The sequence below is a fragment of the Diceros bicornis genome, chromosome 2, assembly GCF_020826845.1.
Source record: "Diceros bicornis minor isolate mBicDic1 chromosome 2, mDicBic1.mat.cur, whole genome shotgun sequence".
Taxonomy (NCBI): Eukaryota; Metazoa; Chordata; class Mammalia; order Perissodactyla; family Rhinocerotidae; genus Diceros; species Diceros bicornis.
Genome location: NC_080741.1, coordinates 56,926,793 through 56,944,372, shown reverse-complemented (window position 1 = coordinate 56,944,372; position 17,580 = coordinate 56,926,793). Strand labels below are relative to the sequence as shown.

The 17,580-nt window shown below is 42.1% G+C and overlaps 1 protein-coding gene across 3 annotated transcripts in view; it reads left to right on the top strand.

The window, feature by feature from the left end:
- Window positions 1–17,580, top strand: part of ARHGEF3 (Rho guanine nucleotide exchange factor 3) — a 296,536-nt gene that overhangs the window by 258,056 nt on the left and 20,900 nt on the right. For all 3 annotated transcript variants that reach the window (XM_058561624.1, XM_058561633.1, XM_058561644.1), the window contains 2 exons: window positions 14,071–14,241; window positions 16,971–17,033. In XM_058561624.1, coding sequence (XP_058417607.1) covers window positions 14,071–14,241; window positions 16,971–17,033 — 234 coding nt within the window. The remainder of the gene's footprint in view (window positions 1–14,070; window positions 14,242–16,970; window positions 17,034–17,580) is intronic.

Sequence of the window (17,580 nt, the reverse complement as noted above, 5' to 3'; positions counted from 1 at the left end):
CTTACCACTCTCCTGTGGATGCCGTCCCTCTCCAATGCTTATCCTCTGCCCTGCCCATTCCTCTGTTAACTCTACTGACAATTTCTCCTGAATGAATACCTCATCGCCTAATTAGCAATAGGTTTGGCTCTGTTTCTGTCAGTGCTTGGGCCTCTGAGCCCCTGGTTATCCCCTGATCCCCTTTGTGGGAGAATGGAGGAGAAAAAAAATAAGGTTGTCTGGGGGAGCCAGATGAAGGGCTTTGAAGCTAGTGAAGAAAAATGTGTTTACCTTCTCTCCCCTGTGACCAGTCCCTCAGCCCTCTAGCCAAGTTCATCGCAGGCTTCCTCTGGAAGATTCATCACCACCCTGGTCCTGCACATCTGGTCTTTCGCTGAGTTCTGCTTTTTGAAAATTCTTAGCCTGTCTACTGCCATTTTACCCTTTCCTTTCCATCCCAGTGTGGCTCAAGTTCACTCTGTAGTTATTTCCTCCTTTGATTATGAGATTTCCATGTTGCCAGTCACCTCTTCCTATTGTCTCTCCTAGGCGAGTCTACCCTCTGCCCCGGGAAGACCCTTACTCGTTCCACAAGCATTGAGTGGGCCCTCTTCATGCACCAGGCTCTATTTCCTTCCCTCATGTTGCTTACATCCTAGATAGAGTTGCCTTCTGGTAGATTCGTGGCCACATCTGGCCCACAAGTTGTGTTTTGTTGGGCTGCATAGTGTTTTGAGCTGATGTTTAGAAATCAAAACACTCCATATAAGAATCTAGAGTTCTGGCTTCTCTTCATGAATTGGAAGGTTTGGCAGTGCTGGGTGTGTGTTGCCACATGGCAGTAATGAGCTGGACTTGAGTAGACAGCCAACTGTCATCTACAAATGTCCCCACCTCTCCTGACCACACCTGGCCGGTAAATTCCATGTTTGTGCTCCTGCATCTAGGGAGAGCACTGTCTATGCCTCCCACCACAGCCCAGCCCTGACTGCATATTGCTGTAAGATCCTTCATTGTCATAGCTTTGACATCTTCCCTGTCGCTTCCCAGGCAACCTTTATTTCTTGTCTCCTGTTTCTGCCCTACACAGATCCTACACAGGGAACACTGCAGGAAATATTTGATCACCTTGAAAAGTTGCGTTGACCTAGAGAACTCAGACAGAAAGAAATCAAGTCATGTCTGAAATCCAACAGACTGAGGCCAAGCAAGGATGAGAGAGCCAGACTCGAGGGAGGGATCTGACATGTGGAAATTGGTTTCTAAAACCCTAAAGATTTTTTTTGGCAAAATAATTTTTTTATTTACTTTTTTCAAATATCATGACAAATAGCTAACTCCAGGCTCCATTTATTGGACAGAAACGACCTGGCAGAAGCAGAACAGTTATTCATGATGATTATGCACATAGACATGAAGAGAACTTGAGCAATGTGCTTATGTTCTGAGTGTGTCTTTGGTGGGCAGTGAACGTTAATATGCCCCTGAGGCTGTATGCAGAGTTAGACAGCCATGTTTGCAGGATGATTTGCAAAGCATGGAAAATACCATCTTATCTTATTACCCCCAAATATCTCCATCAGTCACCTTAGTGCGGAGTGCAAGTCCTAGCATCCCAGTAAGTTCCTCATGACTTTATTGTTTCCCTCACTAGCTAGAATGGAATGGGGTGCTAATGTAGCCTGGGGAGCAAGGAGGATGAGGGGGAGGAGGAGGCCCCAAAGGGGTACTCAGTGGGCCAACTTAACTTCCTCTCCCATTTTGTCTTGGTGCCCATTCTAAAAGGGGAGGAACAGAGAACAAGGAGTGTAGGGGCTGCCCCAAAGCTCTCAGCAGTCGTTCATTCCTTACCCATATGTGTGTATTATTTATGCCTTTTCTACTACCAAAAACCACTCAGGGCTGTAATTGAGCAGCTTGGTTCTCTGTTGCAGTATCCCTTTTCCCCAGTTTCTGGCACCATAGAGACATACATATCCCTTTGAATGTCCAGTTATATCTCTCAGGTTGAGTTCCTTTTATTATAGAGGAAGAGATGACTTAGGCCCAAACACCCAAACAGGATGCTTTAATCAATAATGGAACACTTAGCAGTCTTTCCTCTGGCTCCTCGGGAGACCACAGGTTAGTCCAGGAGGATATCAGGAAAGCTCTGGCCTGACAGCCTCTTCCAAAAAGGTTAAAACCCCAGCCACAAATATGAGTGGTCTTTGCAGCAGCAGTTTAGCAAGACACTGCAGGACTTGTTCTCTTTGCCTCCTCTGTGCCCCATATGGACTGGAGGCTTAGGCCTCAGCACAAAGGCGGCATTTGTGGAAGTCGGAGAGGGACAGCCTACTGCATGGTCTCCATCTGCTTCTGAACGGGGAGGTTAGCGCTGCTGGTAGACTAGGGCACAGATGTCTGGATCCCTCTGGGCCTATAAATCCCCTCACTGGCCTGCCTGAGAGGAAAATCTGGCCTAGCTCTGAAAGGGGCCTGCGTGCGCTGCTCCTCATGTGAAGTGAGAAAGGAGACCTCGCCTTCGGCAAGTCTCCTCCCCCACCACAGCTGTGCGGGGCTGGTGGACTCATTTGAGCTGAGTCCAACTGCATGCTATGGAATGCTGTGTACGTTACACTGTGATTGAGCCCTGTGTTTTCTTTGAACATGAACTTTCTTTTCCATTATAATAGTATATGTTCATTATGGAAAAATACAAAAAAGGAGAGAGAGAAAAGATTCCACTCCAAAACAACCCCTGTTAATATTTTAATCATTTCCTTCCAGTGTTATTCTAGGTATGTCTACCTAACTTATACACTCTGAGCCTGATTTGGGGTTACTCACAGTCTGTCCAGGCTTATCTTTGTGTAATCTGTTCACTTTTGGATTTAAACTTCCGGTCCAACAGTGGATGATCAGTTTCTCTGATCTCTATTGGTCTTGTCCTCATATATTTTGAAGTTATGTTGTTAGGTATAAAGAGGTGCCTCTTCTTCATTGTTACAGTCTCTCGGGGAAATTGTGCCTTTTATTAAAGTTAAATAACCCAGTTTATTTCTTTTAATGCTTTTTATCTTGGGTTTTATTTTGTGTGGTTTTTTTTTTTGCATTTTGCCTGATATATTTTGTGCCATCTCTTCTATTTTCATCCTCCTTTTGTCATTTAGCTGGATCGGAATTTTGTTATGGCTTAAGGGAAATATTATATCGCAGTTATTCTTGGAAAATATGATGTTAATGGACTAAGTATATTATTACAATGTGTTGATGTGATTTATTTTATATAACTTGTCTCCTCTTAATGGATATTTAGGCTGTCAATATTTTTATATTATTAAATAACTCTGTATTGAATGTCTTTTGAAGGCATTTGTCCTATTTCTTTAAAGTACCTTCTATTATGCTTTCTTTTCTGATTATATAACATCATTTAAAAAATTGGAAAATATAGAGAAGCACAGAAAAGGGAGTTAAAGTCACTTGTAATCCCATTTTCCCATCACCAAAAAACTTTTATTAACATTTTGGCATATATTCAGACAATCTTTTTTACTATATACCTGCATGTGTATTTTTAAAAAACAAAATCATAATCATACTGTATATACTATTTTCTAACTTGCTTTTGTCTTAACAGTATAAAATAACCTTACCGTATAAGAATATATTTTCATGTCATTAGATATTCTTCAGAGACCCTATTCTTTTGTGTGTGTGTGTGTGTGTGTGTGTGTGTGTGAGGAAGATTAGCTCTGAGCTAACATCTGTTGCCAATCCTCCTCTTTTTGCTGAGGAAGATTGGCCCTGGGCTAACATCCATGCCCATCTTCCTCTACTTTATATGTGGGACGCCTGCCACAGCATGGCTTGATAAGAGGTGCCTAGGTCCAGGCCTGGAATCCAAGCCTGCGAACCCGGGGCCGCCGAAGCAGAGCGTGTGAACTTAACCACTACGCCACCGGGCCAGCCCCTCACAGACCCTATTCTTAATGGATTCATATAGTGTTTCATCAAAAGGATATACTAGTTTATTTAATCAGTCTTCTGTTGTTGAACATTTGTTTCCATTTTTCCACCATTATAGATAACACTGCTTTAAACATCCTGATCACAAATCTTGTGTGTGTCTGTATTTCTCTTTTTCCTTAGATTATATACCCAGAAGTAGAGTTCTGGTCAAAGGGTGTGAATGCTAAAGGCATTTGATATCACTAGAGTTAGGCCTGTATTCTTGATATGTGTCTGTCTTGGACAGAATTGCTTCTCTCTGTTCTCACATCCTAATTCTAGGCTCATAGTCACATTTCTCCCTGTCTTTTCCCAGTTTTTTCCCTCTGCTGTGACATCTTCACAAGATGGCTCTTCCCAGGGGCCCCTTGACTTTTCCACGCAGGCCAAGGTTGTCTCTTACTTTTCTTTGTATCCACAGTATGTAACACTACACGCTACTTAGGATATGCTCAGAAATTGGTAGTTACTACAGTCATGCATCGCTTAACGACGGGGATATGTTCTGAGAAATGCATTGTTAGGCGATTTCGTTGTGTGAACATCCTAGAGTGTACTTATACAAGCCTAGATGGTATAGTCTACTACACACCTAGGCTATATGATACTAATCTTATGGGACCACAGTCATATATGCAGTCCGTCGTTGGCGGAAACGTTGTTATGTGGCACATGACTGTATTATTATCACTTTAATTACTAGAAAAGGTGGCCATTGCTCTTCCTAGGGGCTCTCCAGGAGCTGGCAGTGGGTGCCCACCTAGTAATGTTATATAACTGGCTACTTCACAATAGAAAATGAGCCCCCTCCCCCACTCATATCCCCTCAGGAAGGATTGTTGAGGCTAAAGAAGAGTTTCTGGTAAACACAGTCTCTGATTGCTCCATTCGCTGACCCTTAGATCTGGAAATTATTTCATTTAACCTGGATGCAGCAGGAAATGTCATATATTAGTGTTCTCTGTTAACATTCTTTATATCTACTATGTTATTGGTTCTGCTCTAGACTTGTTGGGGAGGTAGTCAGTATGAAAAAGGAGACGGTGCTTGCTCTTAAGGTAAAATTTACTTGATAAAAGTTGGCTAAGATATATTAGTAAGTGGAAAAAAAGGAAATTCAAAACCATTGTATTCCACTTAATAAAACACACCCATAATAGTATATGTATAGGTGGACCGGCTCCGTGGCTTAGCGGTTAAGTGCGCGCACTCTGATGCTGGCGGCCCGGGTTCGGATCCCGGGCACGCCCCAAGGCACCACTTCTCCGTCCAATCCAAGGCCGAGTCCCACGTACAGCAACTAGAAGGATGTGAACCTATGACATACAGCTATCTACTGGGGCTCTGGGGGGAAAAAAATGAATACATAAAATCTTTAAAAAAAACATAAAATAGTATATGTATAGGAAAAAACCAAGAACATCATCAACTTCTTAATAGTGGTTATCTCTTGAGAATATAAATAGAGATTTTTACCATTCTTTTGTTTCTGTCTTGTGTTCTCCTCCTTTTTTCTCCATTACATAAGAGTTACAAATCAGTAGAGAATGAATAAACGGGCTGGGACTATTGATTTTTATTTTTTACATTATATATTTCTATCATGCATGAATTTTTAAAATAATTATATATTACCCTTGCAACCAGATAAAAATATGTGAGATTTGAAAATCTTATATGATAAAATATACTAGAGAAAGGGAGCTTCGTAATGGCTAGGGTAGGGGGGTGAGCAGGGGGGTGTGGGTGAAGGAGAGCTGCCCAGCAAGGGTGGAAGGGTTTGTGTTGGGCCTGGAATGGCTCAGAGGTGATGCAGATGAGGGGGAGAAAGGCCATTTCACATTTGAGGAAGGAGTGTGAGAAGACTGATGTCATCTGGATATGAGAAATAAATAGGAAGGGTACTCAGGTGCTTAGTGTGCTTAATTTCCATGTGCTGGCAACCGTCATTTTCCTCTCCAAGGACCTCAAACTTAGTCCTTTGGTTTGAGGTCGTATGCTTCTTATAGGTGATAGAAGTCTTGGGTCCCAAGCTATTTGGCAGATACAGAGGCAAGCTTGGGGTGTGTGTGTGTGTGTGTGTGTGTGTGTGTGTGTGTGTGGTGGGAGAAGCAACTAGAAACCATACTGCCTTACTGTCTGAAAGGTAAGGGTGTAGCTGAGAAGTGATCTGTATTCCCTGTCAAAAGGAGCTCCTGACTTCCTGCTGTTCTTGTACTATTTCTGGAATAATAGTAGACCATTGTAATGGTTGACTATTGTAATTTAAAGCTGGTCATTTTTTATTGAGTAATGACAAGTTCCATTAGCTTAATATTTACAAAGAGCTAGGTTCTGTGCCAAGTACTTTATGTTTGTGGCCTCATTTCCTCTCCTCTACAACTCTGCAAGGTAGGATGTGTAGGGGAAAAACCTGAAAGTTGAAAATTGTACCCAAAGTCACACAGCTGTTAAGTGCTAGAGCTGAGAGTTTCACAGTGCCTCTCCTGTGGTAGGCTTTTGCAAAAAGTTAGCTTGGTCATAATAATACCTGCATTTTGCCAAGATCTGAAAATAATGGCCAGACTTTTGGTCTGGAGCACGCCACCTCGCTGCTGTTCCTTACTCTTTGTTTGCCTGTGTGGTGGAGAGAGTCATCATTTCCATTTCAGCTCGTGGAATATCTTACTATTAACATCATGCAAGAGCCATGTTATGGTGCCCAATGAAGATGGTTGGGCTGCTGCCCTAAGCATCTGGAAGTCTTCCTCATTTGGGCCTTACACTAAGCAAATTGTATAATAGTTGCCCCACACCTGAACCAAATATTTTCTTCAGCTTTTCATCTATTCTACTCAGAATCTCTCCCAGCTACAGAAAGGTTTCTTCTTACACTAGGTCTTTGGGGCTTGGCATTTATTGATTGTGAGTTGATAAGGTGCTTTTTATCATGTTTTTTATGTGCATTAATCTGAACCAGATTCTATATGTGTGATTTTATGTTTATAGCACCACTTCGAACTTGGTTCATGGTCATGCACATTTGTCTACTGATTTTTTTTTTTCTTAGTTACTATCTCTTCAGTACAGAAAATAAATGTAGAGAAGTATGAAGATGAAAATAAAAATCATCTGCAGTCCCATCATCCAGGGTAACCCCTATTAACACTCCATATTTTAAATAAGGATCTTCCTGCTCTTACTTAACTCTCTACATGTGAGACTTTCCTATTGTCATTAAGATTTTGTCAAAAAGAATGTTTTTTAACAATCATTATATTCCATTTTATGGTGACACTGTAATTTAATTAATCTCTATTGTTGAGCATTTTAGGCTGTTTACAGATCTTTGGCTTTTATAAATAACACTGCTGCTGAGGAGTTTTCTCCCCCTATCCTAATGGAGGGCCTCCAAGGAACTATTTGGTCCAAGTAGTTTAGAGATGTGCCTGCTGTTTGCTGATGAATGAAAACATGTATAAACAAGCACTAAGGGTGGCAGTGCAGTCAATGGTGTAGTAACAATGATAGGTAACATCCATTTCCTACTGACCACATACCAGGCACTTGGCTAAGCCCTTGGCATACTTTATCTTATCTGATCCTCACGACAAGTTTGTGAGGTACTTATTACTATGCCCCTTTAACAGATAAGGAAACTGAGACCCAGAGAGATTAACCTTCCAAAGGTCTCTCAGCAATTGAGTTGACTTGAAGCCATGTCTGTTTTACTCCAAAGCCTGTGTTCTTAACCCAAATCCATGTTTTATAGTCAAAAGACTGGACTCAGTTCCTATTCCAACACTTACCTTGTGCCAGTTACATAATCCTCTGGTACTCAGATTTCTCATCTATTAAAAGGGGGCAAAATATAAGAACCTGTGCAGCGCCTCTCCCAGGATTAGCGTGAGGGTCAAATGTGATGGAGGCCACACAGCTGGGAAGTGTTATTTCTTAATTTAAGTTAATTACATTAATCAAGCCTTACATGAGAGACTCCTCCAGGATGCTATTCGAGAACCTTTGCCGATCCCAGCCATAATCACTGTACATTTTGGTTTAACCCATTGCAGTAGAAACATAGAAATGTGTTTTCCTCTTACAGTCCCAACCTAACCTCCCATCCATTTAATAATGCTATAAAATAGCAGTGGTAAGTGTGGAGAATTTCCCTGGATTGAACTCTTTTTTGGAGCATATTATCTTTGGCTGTAGAGACCTTCTGTTTTTGGAAAAGGGTGAGGGAGCACCCCGCTGAACAGGCGGCATTAACAAATCAAATCTGTTCCATCATGCCTAACCTGCTGGGTTTACATTTCCTCTGACACGTGTAAAGGGGCCCCCTTTTCCCACCTGACAGACAGTCCCCTTTGCACCTGCAGCATCTTCCCACATACCCAGCTCAGGCATAAACACGAGCACCCATTTCCTAAATCTGCATTATTTGTGCCTGTTGTGGCCATTGTTATTTTAGCTGCCGGTAATTATGAGCTTTGGGTTTTTGACTCATTTGCTAGGCCACATTCCCTCATGGAAACTCTTGCTCGTCCTGGAACATTTTTCAATCCAAGCTCAGAATCTCCACACCCAGGGAGGATCTATGTATGTGTTTCTGTTTTTATGCCATCCCTCCCAAGGCTGAGTCCCTCACTTTGAGGTGAGCCTCTCCTAGTCACTGTGGACCAGTGTTTCTCACCCCAGGGGCATTCAGCACTGTCTGGAGCTATTTTGGTTTCACCCTCAGGTGGGGGTACTACTGGCATCTAGTGGTTAGAGGTAAGGATACTGCTAAACATCCTACAATGCACAGGACAGCCCCTCCTAACAAAGGATTTTCTGGTCCAAGATGTTAGTGGTGGCAAGGTTGAGAATCCCTGCCATAGACTGAGAAGTACCCTGAAACTCATCTATTTGGACACATGCACCCCACCATACTTTGAATGTTACCCTAGGGGAAGCAGGGTAGGATATTGATTACAAATTGGGCAGGAGGGGTTGGACTGAAATAGACCCAGACTTGGATTGTCATTCTGAGTTCACCATTGACCTGGGTTTAAATTCTGGAGCATCATTCATTAGCTACATGACCTTCAGCAAGGTATCACCCTCTCTGAGCCTCAAGTTTCCTCATCTGTAAAACAGAGGTAGGAATCCTTACCTCTTAGGTATAGCAGAGCTCTAAAGCTCTCCTCATGGTGCACAGCACACACAAGCTATTCATTCACTAAGCACAATTGTCGAGGTCCTACTACGTGCCAGTTGCTCATGAATCCGTCAGGGAAGAGAACAGATAGATATCCTTGCCTTCGAGGAGCTTACCTTTTATTAGGAGGAAACAGACATGTCAGAAACAAACCAATAAGTGATATCATACAGCACATGGTGAAAATAGAGAAAACTAAAGTGTGGATGGGGGGTGGGGGTGGCGGTGGGCAATGGCTGGGGCACTGGAAGGGATGTGGCTATTCTCCTCTCTTAAGAGGCATCCTCTTCTGTGGGTTTTCTCTTCTAGCAGTAGTCACATGTTCCTCCCCAACTGCAATCCTCTCATCTAACTGTGCCCATTTGTACTGATGACCGGGGTGTAGGTCATGGTGAGTGGTCAGAGCCACCGTGAACACCCGCCCTTGGCTTGGGCCTGATTGGCTGTGAGCTGTCCCCAGGGCCAGCCAGCTGCTGATCACACACCTGACCGTGTTCTTTGTTTCTTCTTTGGGATTCTTCCTTTCAACATCCTTCCCCTAAGTGGAGTTAAAAAAGACAAAATGTTTGTTTTAATCCAGCCTAACTAAAGGTGTAAACCTAGAGTTTCACTGGTCAAAGAGCCACTCAGTCGTTATTCCTAAAACTGAGCAAAAGCATTCCCTCTCCTTAACTGGATTTAAACTCCTCGAAGGCTGGGTCCCATCTCATTGAAACCTCCTCACAATGCATGATTTGCATATAAACAGCAGGTACAGCCCCCATAGTAGAAAGAGCTCAGGTTTTGGAGCCCAACAGGTCTGGTTTGGAATCCTGCCTAGGCAAGTGCCTTAGCCTCCCTGAGCCTCAGTTTCCTCATCATTAAAATGGGAATAAACTCCCATCTTGAAGGGTGGTTGTGAGGATCAGAGAGAACTTATCAGAAGTGCTAAGCACGGGCAGGCGTGTAACAGCCCCTCTGTGATACATGTGGTAAACTTTGTCCCCGTCCCTTCCCCCTTAGTGCTCCGGCCCAGAAATCACTAAGGAAACATGGAGCAAGGAATTCTTAATGATAGAACTCACCCAGTATAGCTCACCTCTTTCTTTTTCCCAAACTGCAACAGAAGAAAATCCCCACCTCTCTGGGAAATTTTTCAATAAATACGTAAAATATGCTCAATCTTATGTTCAAAACATGAAACTGAAATTAAGGTATAGTTGTTTTCCCTATCAGATTGATAATAATATCCTGTTGATGAGCGTGTGCAAAAAATGTTCTATCATACACCTTTCTGGGAACTATAAAGTTGAACAGACTGATTAGAGGTCAATTTGGCAGTACATATCAAAGGTTAAAATGTTGATACTTCTTGGACCAAGGAATTCTACTTAAGGAATCTGCCTTTCAGAAATACCAGCACAGAAAATAAAGGATGTTCACTGAGCACTTTTTGTAATATCTGGACACTGGAAATGACTTTAATATCCATCAGTTGGATGTTGGTTAAATCCATGTGGTCCATCTGGACCATGGGATACCAACTCTGCAGCTATTAAAAAGAATGAGTGACTTTGGGGTGATGGAAATGTTTTGGAACCACATAGAGGTGGTGGTTACACAACATTGTGAATGTACTAAAGGCCACTTTAAAAATGGTTAATTTTGGGCTGGCCCTGTGGCTTAGTGGTTAAGTGCGCGAGCTCCGCTGCTGGTGGCCCAGGTTCGGATCCCGGGCGCGCACCGACGCACCGCTTCTCCAGCCATGCTGAGGCCACGTCCCACATACAGCAACTAGAAGGATGTGCAGCTATGACATACAACTATCTACTGCAGCTTTGGGAAGAAAAAAATAAATAAATAAAAATCTTTAAAAAAAATGGTTAATTTTATGTTGTGTGAACTTCACCTCAATAACTTATTTTTTTAAAAAGACTGTGTCTTCTATACTAACATGGAGAGACATATTGTTGAGTGAAAAGAGAAAACATTCTGTTTTCTGTGAATGTTAGCAAATGCATAGATAAAGTTTGGAAAGATCTAGAACAAACTTAACAGCAGTTACCTCTGGGAAGTGGATTTGGGAAAATGAGGGGATTTGTACTTAATTTTATATACTTTTGCAAGGTATGAAAATTTAACCTTAGCATAAATTATTTTCAAACTGGTGGTGGGAAAGGGGGAGTTTGAAGTTGCTCAGGGACTGAAAAGGTAACGAGGTAGGCGGTTGATTCTCTCAAGTGAAAGTGGAAAATGTGTTTCATTTTGAATCTTCTTCTTTGTGTTTTCCTCTCTTTCTGCTCTTTAACTCCTGCCCCTGCTGGCATCAGAACCGCAAACTGAGATGAGCGATGAGCGAGTTACTTGATGACTCACTTTGCTTGTTTTGACCTTTCTGTGCCTGTGGCTAATTGATTCTGAGAGCTGGGGTTCTGCAAGCATCGGTCTGGTCACTGTTTACAAGGGCCTATTTTTAAGAGATCACAAGGATTTGTGAGATAGTGAACTGCATCTGATGCAAGTAGTTTCTTGACCAGGACAGGGCTGGTCCAGCGCTCTTGAGCTCATTAATGAGCCCAGGAGCTCACGATGCCTGTGCCAGCCTAAGGAGGTGTGTTGCTACTTGCAAACAGAGGTAGCTTCCTGCTTCCGTAAGGTTGTGGTAATACGCTGAAGCCCTTTGGAAATTTCTTTTTACATTTTTCATTTATTCATTTTTTTTGAATTATCAAAATTTATAAACCAGGATAAAAATCACCTATAATGTCATCAGGCAAAAACAATAGAGTTTTGTGGTGTTTCCTTTATATCTTTGCTCATGTGCATTTTTTTCATAATAATAAACAGTGTTCATATTCAGATTTTAATTCTGATTTATTTATTTATTTTTTTGTGAGGAAGATTCACCCTGAGCTAACAGCTGTTGCCAATCTTCCTCTTTTTGCTTGAGGAAGATTGTCCCTGAGCTAATATCTGTGCCCATCTTCCTCTATTTTGTATGTGGGACACCACCACAGGATGGCTTGATGAGTGGTGTGTAAGTCCGTGCCCAGGATCCAAACCCGCGCACCCCGGGCCACTGAAGCAGAGCGTGCAAACTTAACCACTACACCACCGGGCTGGCCCCTTAATTCTGACTTTAACTTACGTAGAAGGGATTTTTACATAGAAGGGATTTTTGGTTGTTAAAGTTGTCTCAGAATTGTCTTAATGGATAGTTAATATTCCATCAAGCAGATGAATTATAACTTATTTAACAATGTCCTTATGTTGAATGGTTCTCTTAAAATTTTCTTTACTGTCTTAAATTTTATTGTTGAATCTCAAAATATTTGGAAACTACCTTTAAATGTCTTAGTGATGACGGCTCATATGTCACATGCAAAATCAGTTCCTGCCCTCAGGAAGTTTATATTCAGAGCAGGTGACCAATAAGTATAATAAAATGTGATTGTTGCTATATCAGAGATAATCCTAATTGCTCAGAGAGAGTGGGAGAGTATTGGTGAAAGCTTCCTAGAAGAGGTATCTGTGTCATATCCTGAGGACAGTTAGGAATTAGCCAGCTGGGGAATGAAAGAAAAGCATTCCAGGACGAGAAGACTGCTTGAAGGAAGCACAGAGGAGTGGTAAAACATGATACATTTAGGGACTGGCAGATAGCGTAGCAGGGCTGGAGAATAGGGGCTAACGGGTGAGTGGCAGGAGGTGATCCTAGATATAGAGACTGTAGTCAGATTATAAGAGGCCTTCTGTGCCAAACTGAGGAATTGGAACTTCACACTGAAGGCCACAGGCATGAAGGAACACTTGCTAAATAAGAATGTAGTTTTTGAGCACAGCAATACCTCATTGCTTTGGCGAAGTTGCCAGTAAGTGTGTTGAAATCCTCTAGGATGAAGGCTGAAGATGATGCACTCAGCTTTCTTCTTAATCATTTCTATTTGTTAAGAGAATGCGCTGTGGTGGCATGTTTCAGCCACAAGGGTGGACTTTTGGTGGTTAGACCACCTGGAAGTTGACTGGGGCGTCTTTGGAAAATAATACTTCAGGGACAGGCATCATTTGCTGCCAAGATGGTATTTAGGATGTATATTAGTTGGTACTTTTTGAGTTGGCAGAACCCCAACTGAGATGAATGTAAACAGAAAGGGGAGTGGATTAGCCCCTTAGTCTAAGAGTGGCTCTTTCTAGCTTCAAGCACAGTGGGATCCAGAGGATCAAACAGTGTTGGTAAAGCTTGTCCCCTTCCTCCCTCCCTCCTTCGGTTGATCTCACTCTCCATCCTTCATTCTGTGTCCCTTTATTCTCTCCTACAGCAGACTCTTCTATGTGATCAGAGAGAGTTGCTACAAGAAACTCCTGCTTATGTTATCTCTTGAGCTCACAACCCCAAAGGAATAAAGACTGTTCTGCTCTTTCTCCCATGAATCACAGCAAATTTCAGGGCATCATGTGTCCCTCTCTGAACGAGGGTGGTGGAGTACTCTGATTGGTCAGGTACCACCCAACTATGTGAGATGAGATGCCCAAGGATAGTGGGGTTCTGTTCCTAGAAGGAGGAGAGTAGGAGTACTGGCCAGAATTTTTTTTGAAAGGACATCCACTACTGTTAATCCTTTTCTTCTGAAGAGCGGATGTCCACCGGAAAAGAGTGGAGCCCATCGCTGTCTGAGAGCTGCCTTCATGCATATTCTTGTGCTGTATCCAGGTCTCACAGAACGGATATTCCCAGCACGTGTGTGAATGCGGCCCCTTGCCCAATTTTCCTTAGCACATAGGCTCAAGACAATGCCCCACTGCCCAAAGGCCTTGTGGCATTGTCCTCTCTTTCTTGCAAATGTCTGATTTATGTTCTGTCAGTGACAGGAAGCTGCTCCAGCGATCCACCAAGTCCTGCTGCTGCCCCAGTTACGGTTTGTTTTCTCATTGTTTAGCGCTCCATTAGCTTCCGCAGCGAGAGCCGTCCCGACCTCCTCGCCTCCAGACCCTGGTCCAGAAATGCCACCCCCTCGAGCACCAAGCGAAGAGACAGCAAGCTGTGGAGTGAGACCTTTGATGTGTGCGTCAATCAGATGCTTACGTCCAAGGAAATCAAACGTCAGGAGGTAGGCTCAGGACCCCCAGAGTCGGCCATGTGTCTGGAACCAGGCGCACTGCAGGCGAGAGCCAAGCTGGGGTCTACACTGCGGTCTCTAAATCAATCCTTAATTGTATTTGTAGAAAGAGGATAAATGGGGGTGTCAAACCTTGTAAGGAACTGAGAAACTAGCATCCAGCTGTGGGTGTGGCCCCCACTTTAAAAAGAAACTGTTGTGAAAATCTGAATTTACAAAGAAGATGAATCAGATGAATTAGGATCCTGGAGTTCACAAAAATAATCACTTTAGTTATATTTTGATAGGAACTTCTAGAATATTTTAAAATATTCATTTTATGAAACTTTGATTCAGTTTTGCGGAAAACTTTTCTACGGAATGCTGTTAATTTCATTCCCTGAAAGTTTTCTGTATAAATAACCCTAAATGGCTATCATACTATTACCCTTTATAGAGAGCTTGTCATGTGCCCAGCTCTGCTAAGCACTTCAAATGTACATCATCTAGTGAAATCCTTGGAATATCTTTTTTTTGTGGAGAACTTGACATTGGCAAAAGGGGTACTTGAAAACTTTCTAGGTTTTTGACTCAGCAATTCTCTTCTAGGAATCTATCTGCCAGGCACAGCCATACACAGATGAAAAGATGCGTGTGTAAGGTTATTCATCACAGTAATGTTTATAATAGTGCTAAAAAGAGCCTGAACATCTATTACCAGGGACTGGTTAAATAATGAATGTCCATACATGGAATACTGTGCAGCTGCAGAAACACAAGAAGTGCTGCTATGTATGTATGGCTAGTGGATAAAGCAAGGCACAAAATAGGGTGTATAGTATGCTACCATTTATGTAAAAGAAGAAGGGAAGATGAATGTATGTGTGTGTATGTATGTGTCTGCTTATAGAAGCATAAAATGTTTCTAGAAGGCCACACAAAGAACTAGTAACATTGTTGCCTCCTGAAACAGATACTGGGTGGCTGGAAAAGGAGATGAGAGGGAAAGTTTTCCCCATGTGCCCATTCATGCACTGTAAATTTTGAACCATGTTCATGTATTCTCTATTCAGAAATGAATGAATAAAGCATTTAAATATAGTTTGTACACTGAGAAAATCCTGTGAAGAAATATGGCAAAATCTTAACAATGGTTAACAAGATGGTATTATGGGTAATTTAAAATTGTCTTCTTTATCCTTTTCTGTATTTTCCCAAGTGTTAATAGTGTGCATATATAAACTGTACAGTCTGATAGTAGGAAGGAGGAAAGAAGAGAAGGAGGGAGGGATTGATTCTGCAGGTGAGGAAATTATTAAGGCACAATGAGCACAAGGTCACCCACCTAGGAAGATTTGAACCCAGGTTCTGTCCTACTCCAAATCCCATGGTCTTCGCGGTGACACTGTGCTGTGCCACCACAGACACCTGACTGTGGTGTATCCCAGTGTGGGGTTCTGTGCTTTTCTTCTCGAAGAAGCCACGTTTGGTCAGTCAAACAATCAGGCCTGTGTAAGTGAGCTCTAATAAAACAATTGTACGAGGAAATCTGAGGAAGGTCCAAGTAGAGGTTAGTTAATTGTATTATGACAATCCATTTCCTGATTTTGATAATGCACTGTAGTTGTGTAAGATGCCACTATTGGGGGAAGCTGGGTAATGGGTGCACAAGACCTCTCTGTACTAATTTTGCAACTTCTTATGTGAGTCTATAATTATTTCAAAATAAAAAGTTAAATTAAATAGAGTACCAGGAGGGTATGACATGGAGGCTTTACTGGGCCCTGGGAGGGATCACTGCGCCCCGGCCTCCATCGCGCTGTTCTGCCTCCACCTGCTTTGCCGGAGAGCACACTCATTGTCCTGCACTCCACCAACCCCAGGGATGGAGGGTCTTCTCCAAGCCTGCGCACTTCTTCCCTCTAGTCTGAAGGAAATGGGTTTTCTCGAAACTATCGCCACAAACATGTAGTCCTTTAATAATGTAATGTTTGCCAACAGTTTAGACTCCCAGATGCGAGTGAAAGAGTGTTCTGTGCATCATAGCTCTTAAATTATGATGGCTTAATAAAGCCAAATTAGAAATGGTCCATTTACACACTCTTGCACACAGCTGGCTCCTATAATTTTATTATTTTACTTTGTAGGGCTGAAAAGTAATTTAGAATGAATTATCTTCACCAGACATTTAGAGTGATAAAATATTGGATTCTTCCTACAATTCCAGCCTCAAGACAAGTGGCTGATAGGAATAAAGCTTTCTTTTGAGATTCAGTCTGTTGAGTAGAAGGAAGATAAACTGTGATGGCCCAATTAATAATACTGCCGTGTCCATCACTGAGAACAGACCCTGAATCATTTATTATGATTGCCACTCACAACAGAGACATGGAATCCATGGCTCAAACTGTAATTATTTTACCTAAAATAGTTCCCTCTTGTTCAGCTGCATCAAAGGTCTGTAACATGAAAGATAATTTGTTAGATTGGAAACACATGTGGAACCTCTTTCTCCCACAAACAGATAAGCACATTATACAGAAGTTTTGCAAAATCTTTCCTTTGTACCTTTTAGCCACTAGATGCATTTACTGCAAGTTAATTTAACTTTTTAAGAATCCTTTAGAAATACTTAAGAAATAAGCAGATTTGGGGCTTTGAGCACTGGAACCAGCACTGTTTGAATTTGGTCTCATAAATGAAGGAAGAGTTCAATGAACGTGTTTTATCTTTTCTCACAGGCAATCTTCGAACTTTCCCAAGGAGAGGAAGACTTGATAGAGGACTTGAAATTGGCAAAAAAGGTAATTTAAATCCAGTGGTCATTTGAGTTACCTCATATTTTTTTCCTCTGAGTAATTTCACAGTTCTAAGGTTGTGCTTTATGAGCACTTTCTTTATGACTAAGACAAGTCATCGAAAATGGAGAACCTGCACAAATCAAGCAGTGGGGAAAAGGGCACAAAACAAGAAGGGTCTGTGGACTTGGCACCTTTAGGAGTTCACCTCTGTATGTCTCTATTGCACCTCAAAGAATGCACTTCAGCAATCGGAAAGTGTTCCTGGAGGCCTGGCTTCATGTATATTTTGTTGTCCTAGAAGTCTCACATGCAAGGCCTCCTTATCCATGGAAGAGAATGTGTAGATGTCTGAAACTGGAAATGTGTCTTAGAAATAAAGTCATTTGAATCTCATAAGTGGATAAAGTGGTTAAGTGAAGTAATCGCATACTATCATGTAAGTTAGGGTCTTTTATATGGAAACCTGTTTTTTAATCACATTGTATGCAGGAAGGAGGAAGAAACCCATGCCATGTAGCCTGTGTAGTCTTGACAACAAACCTTCCTCAAA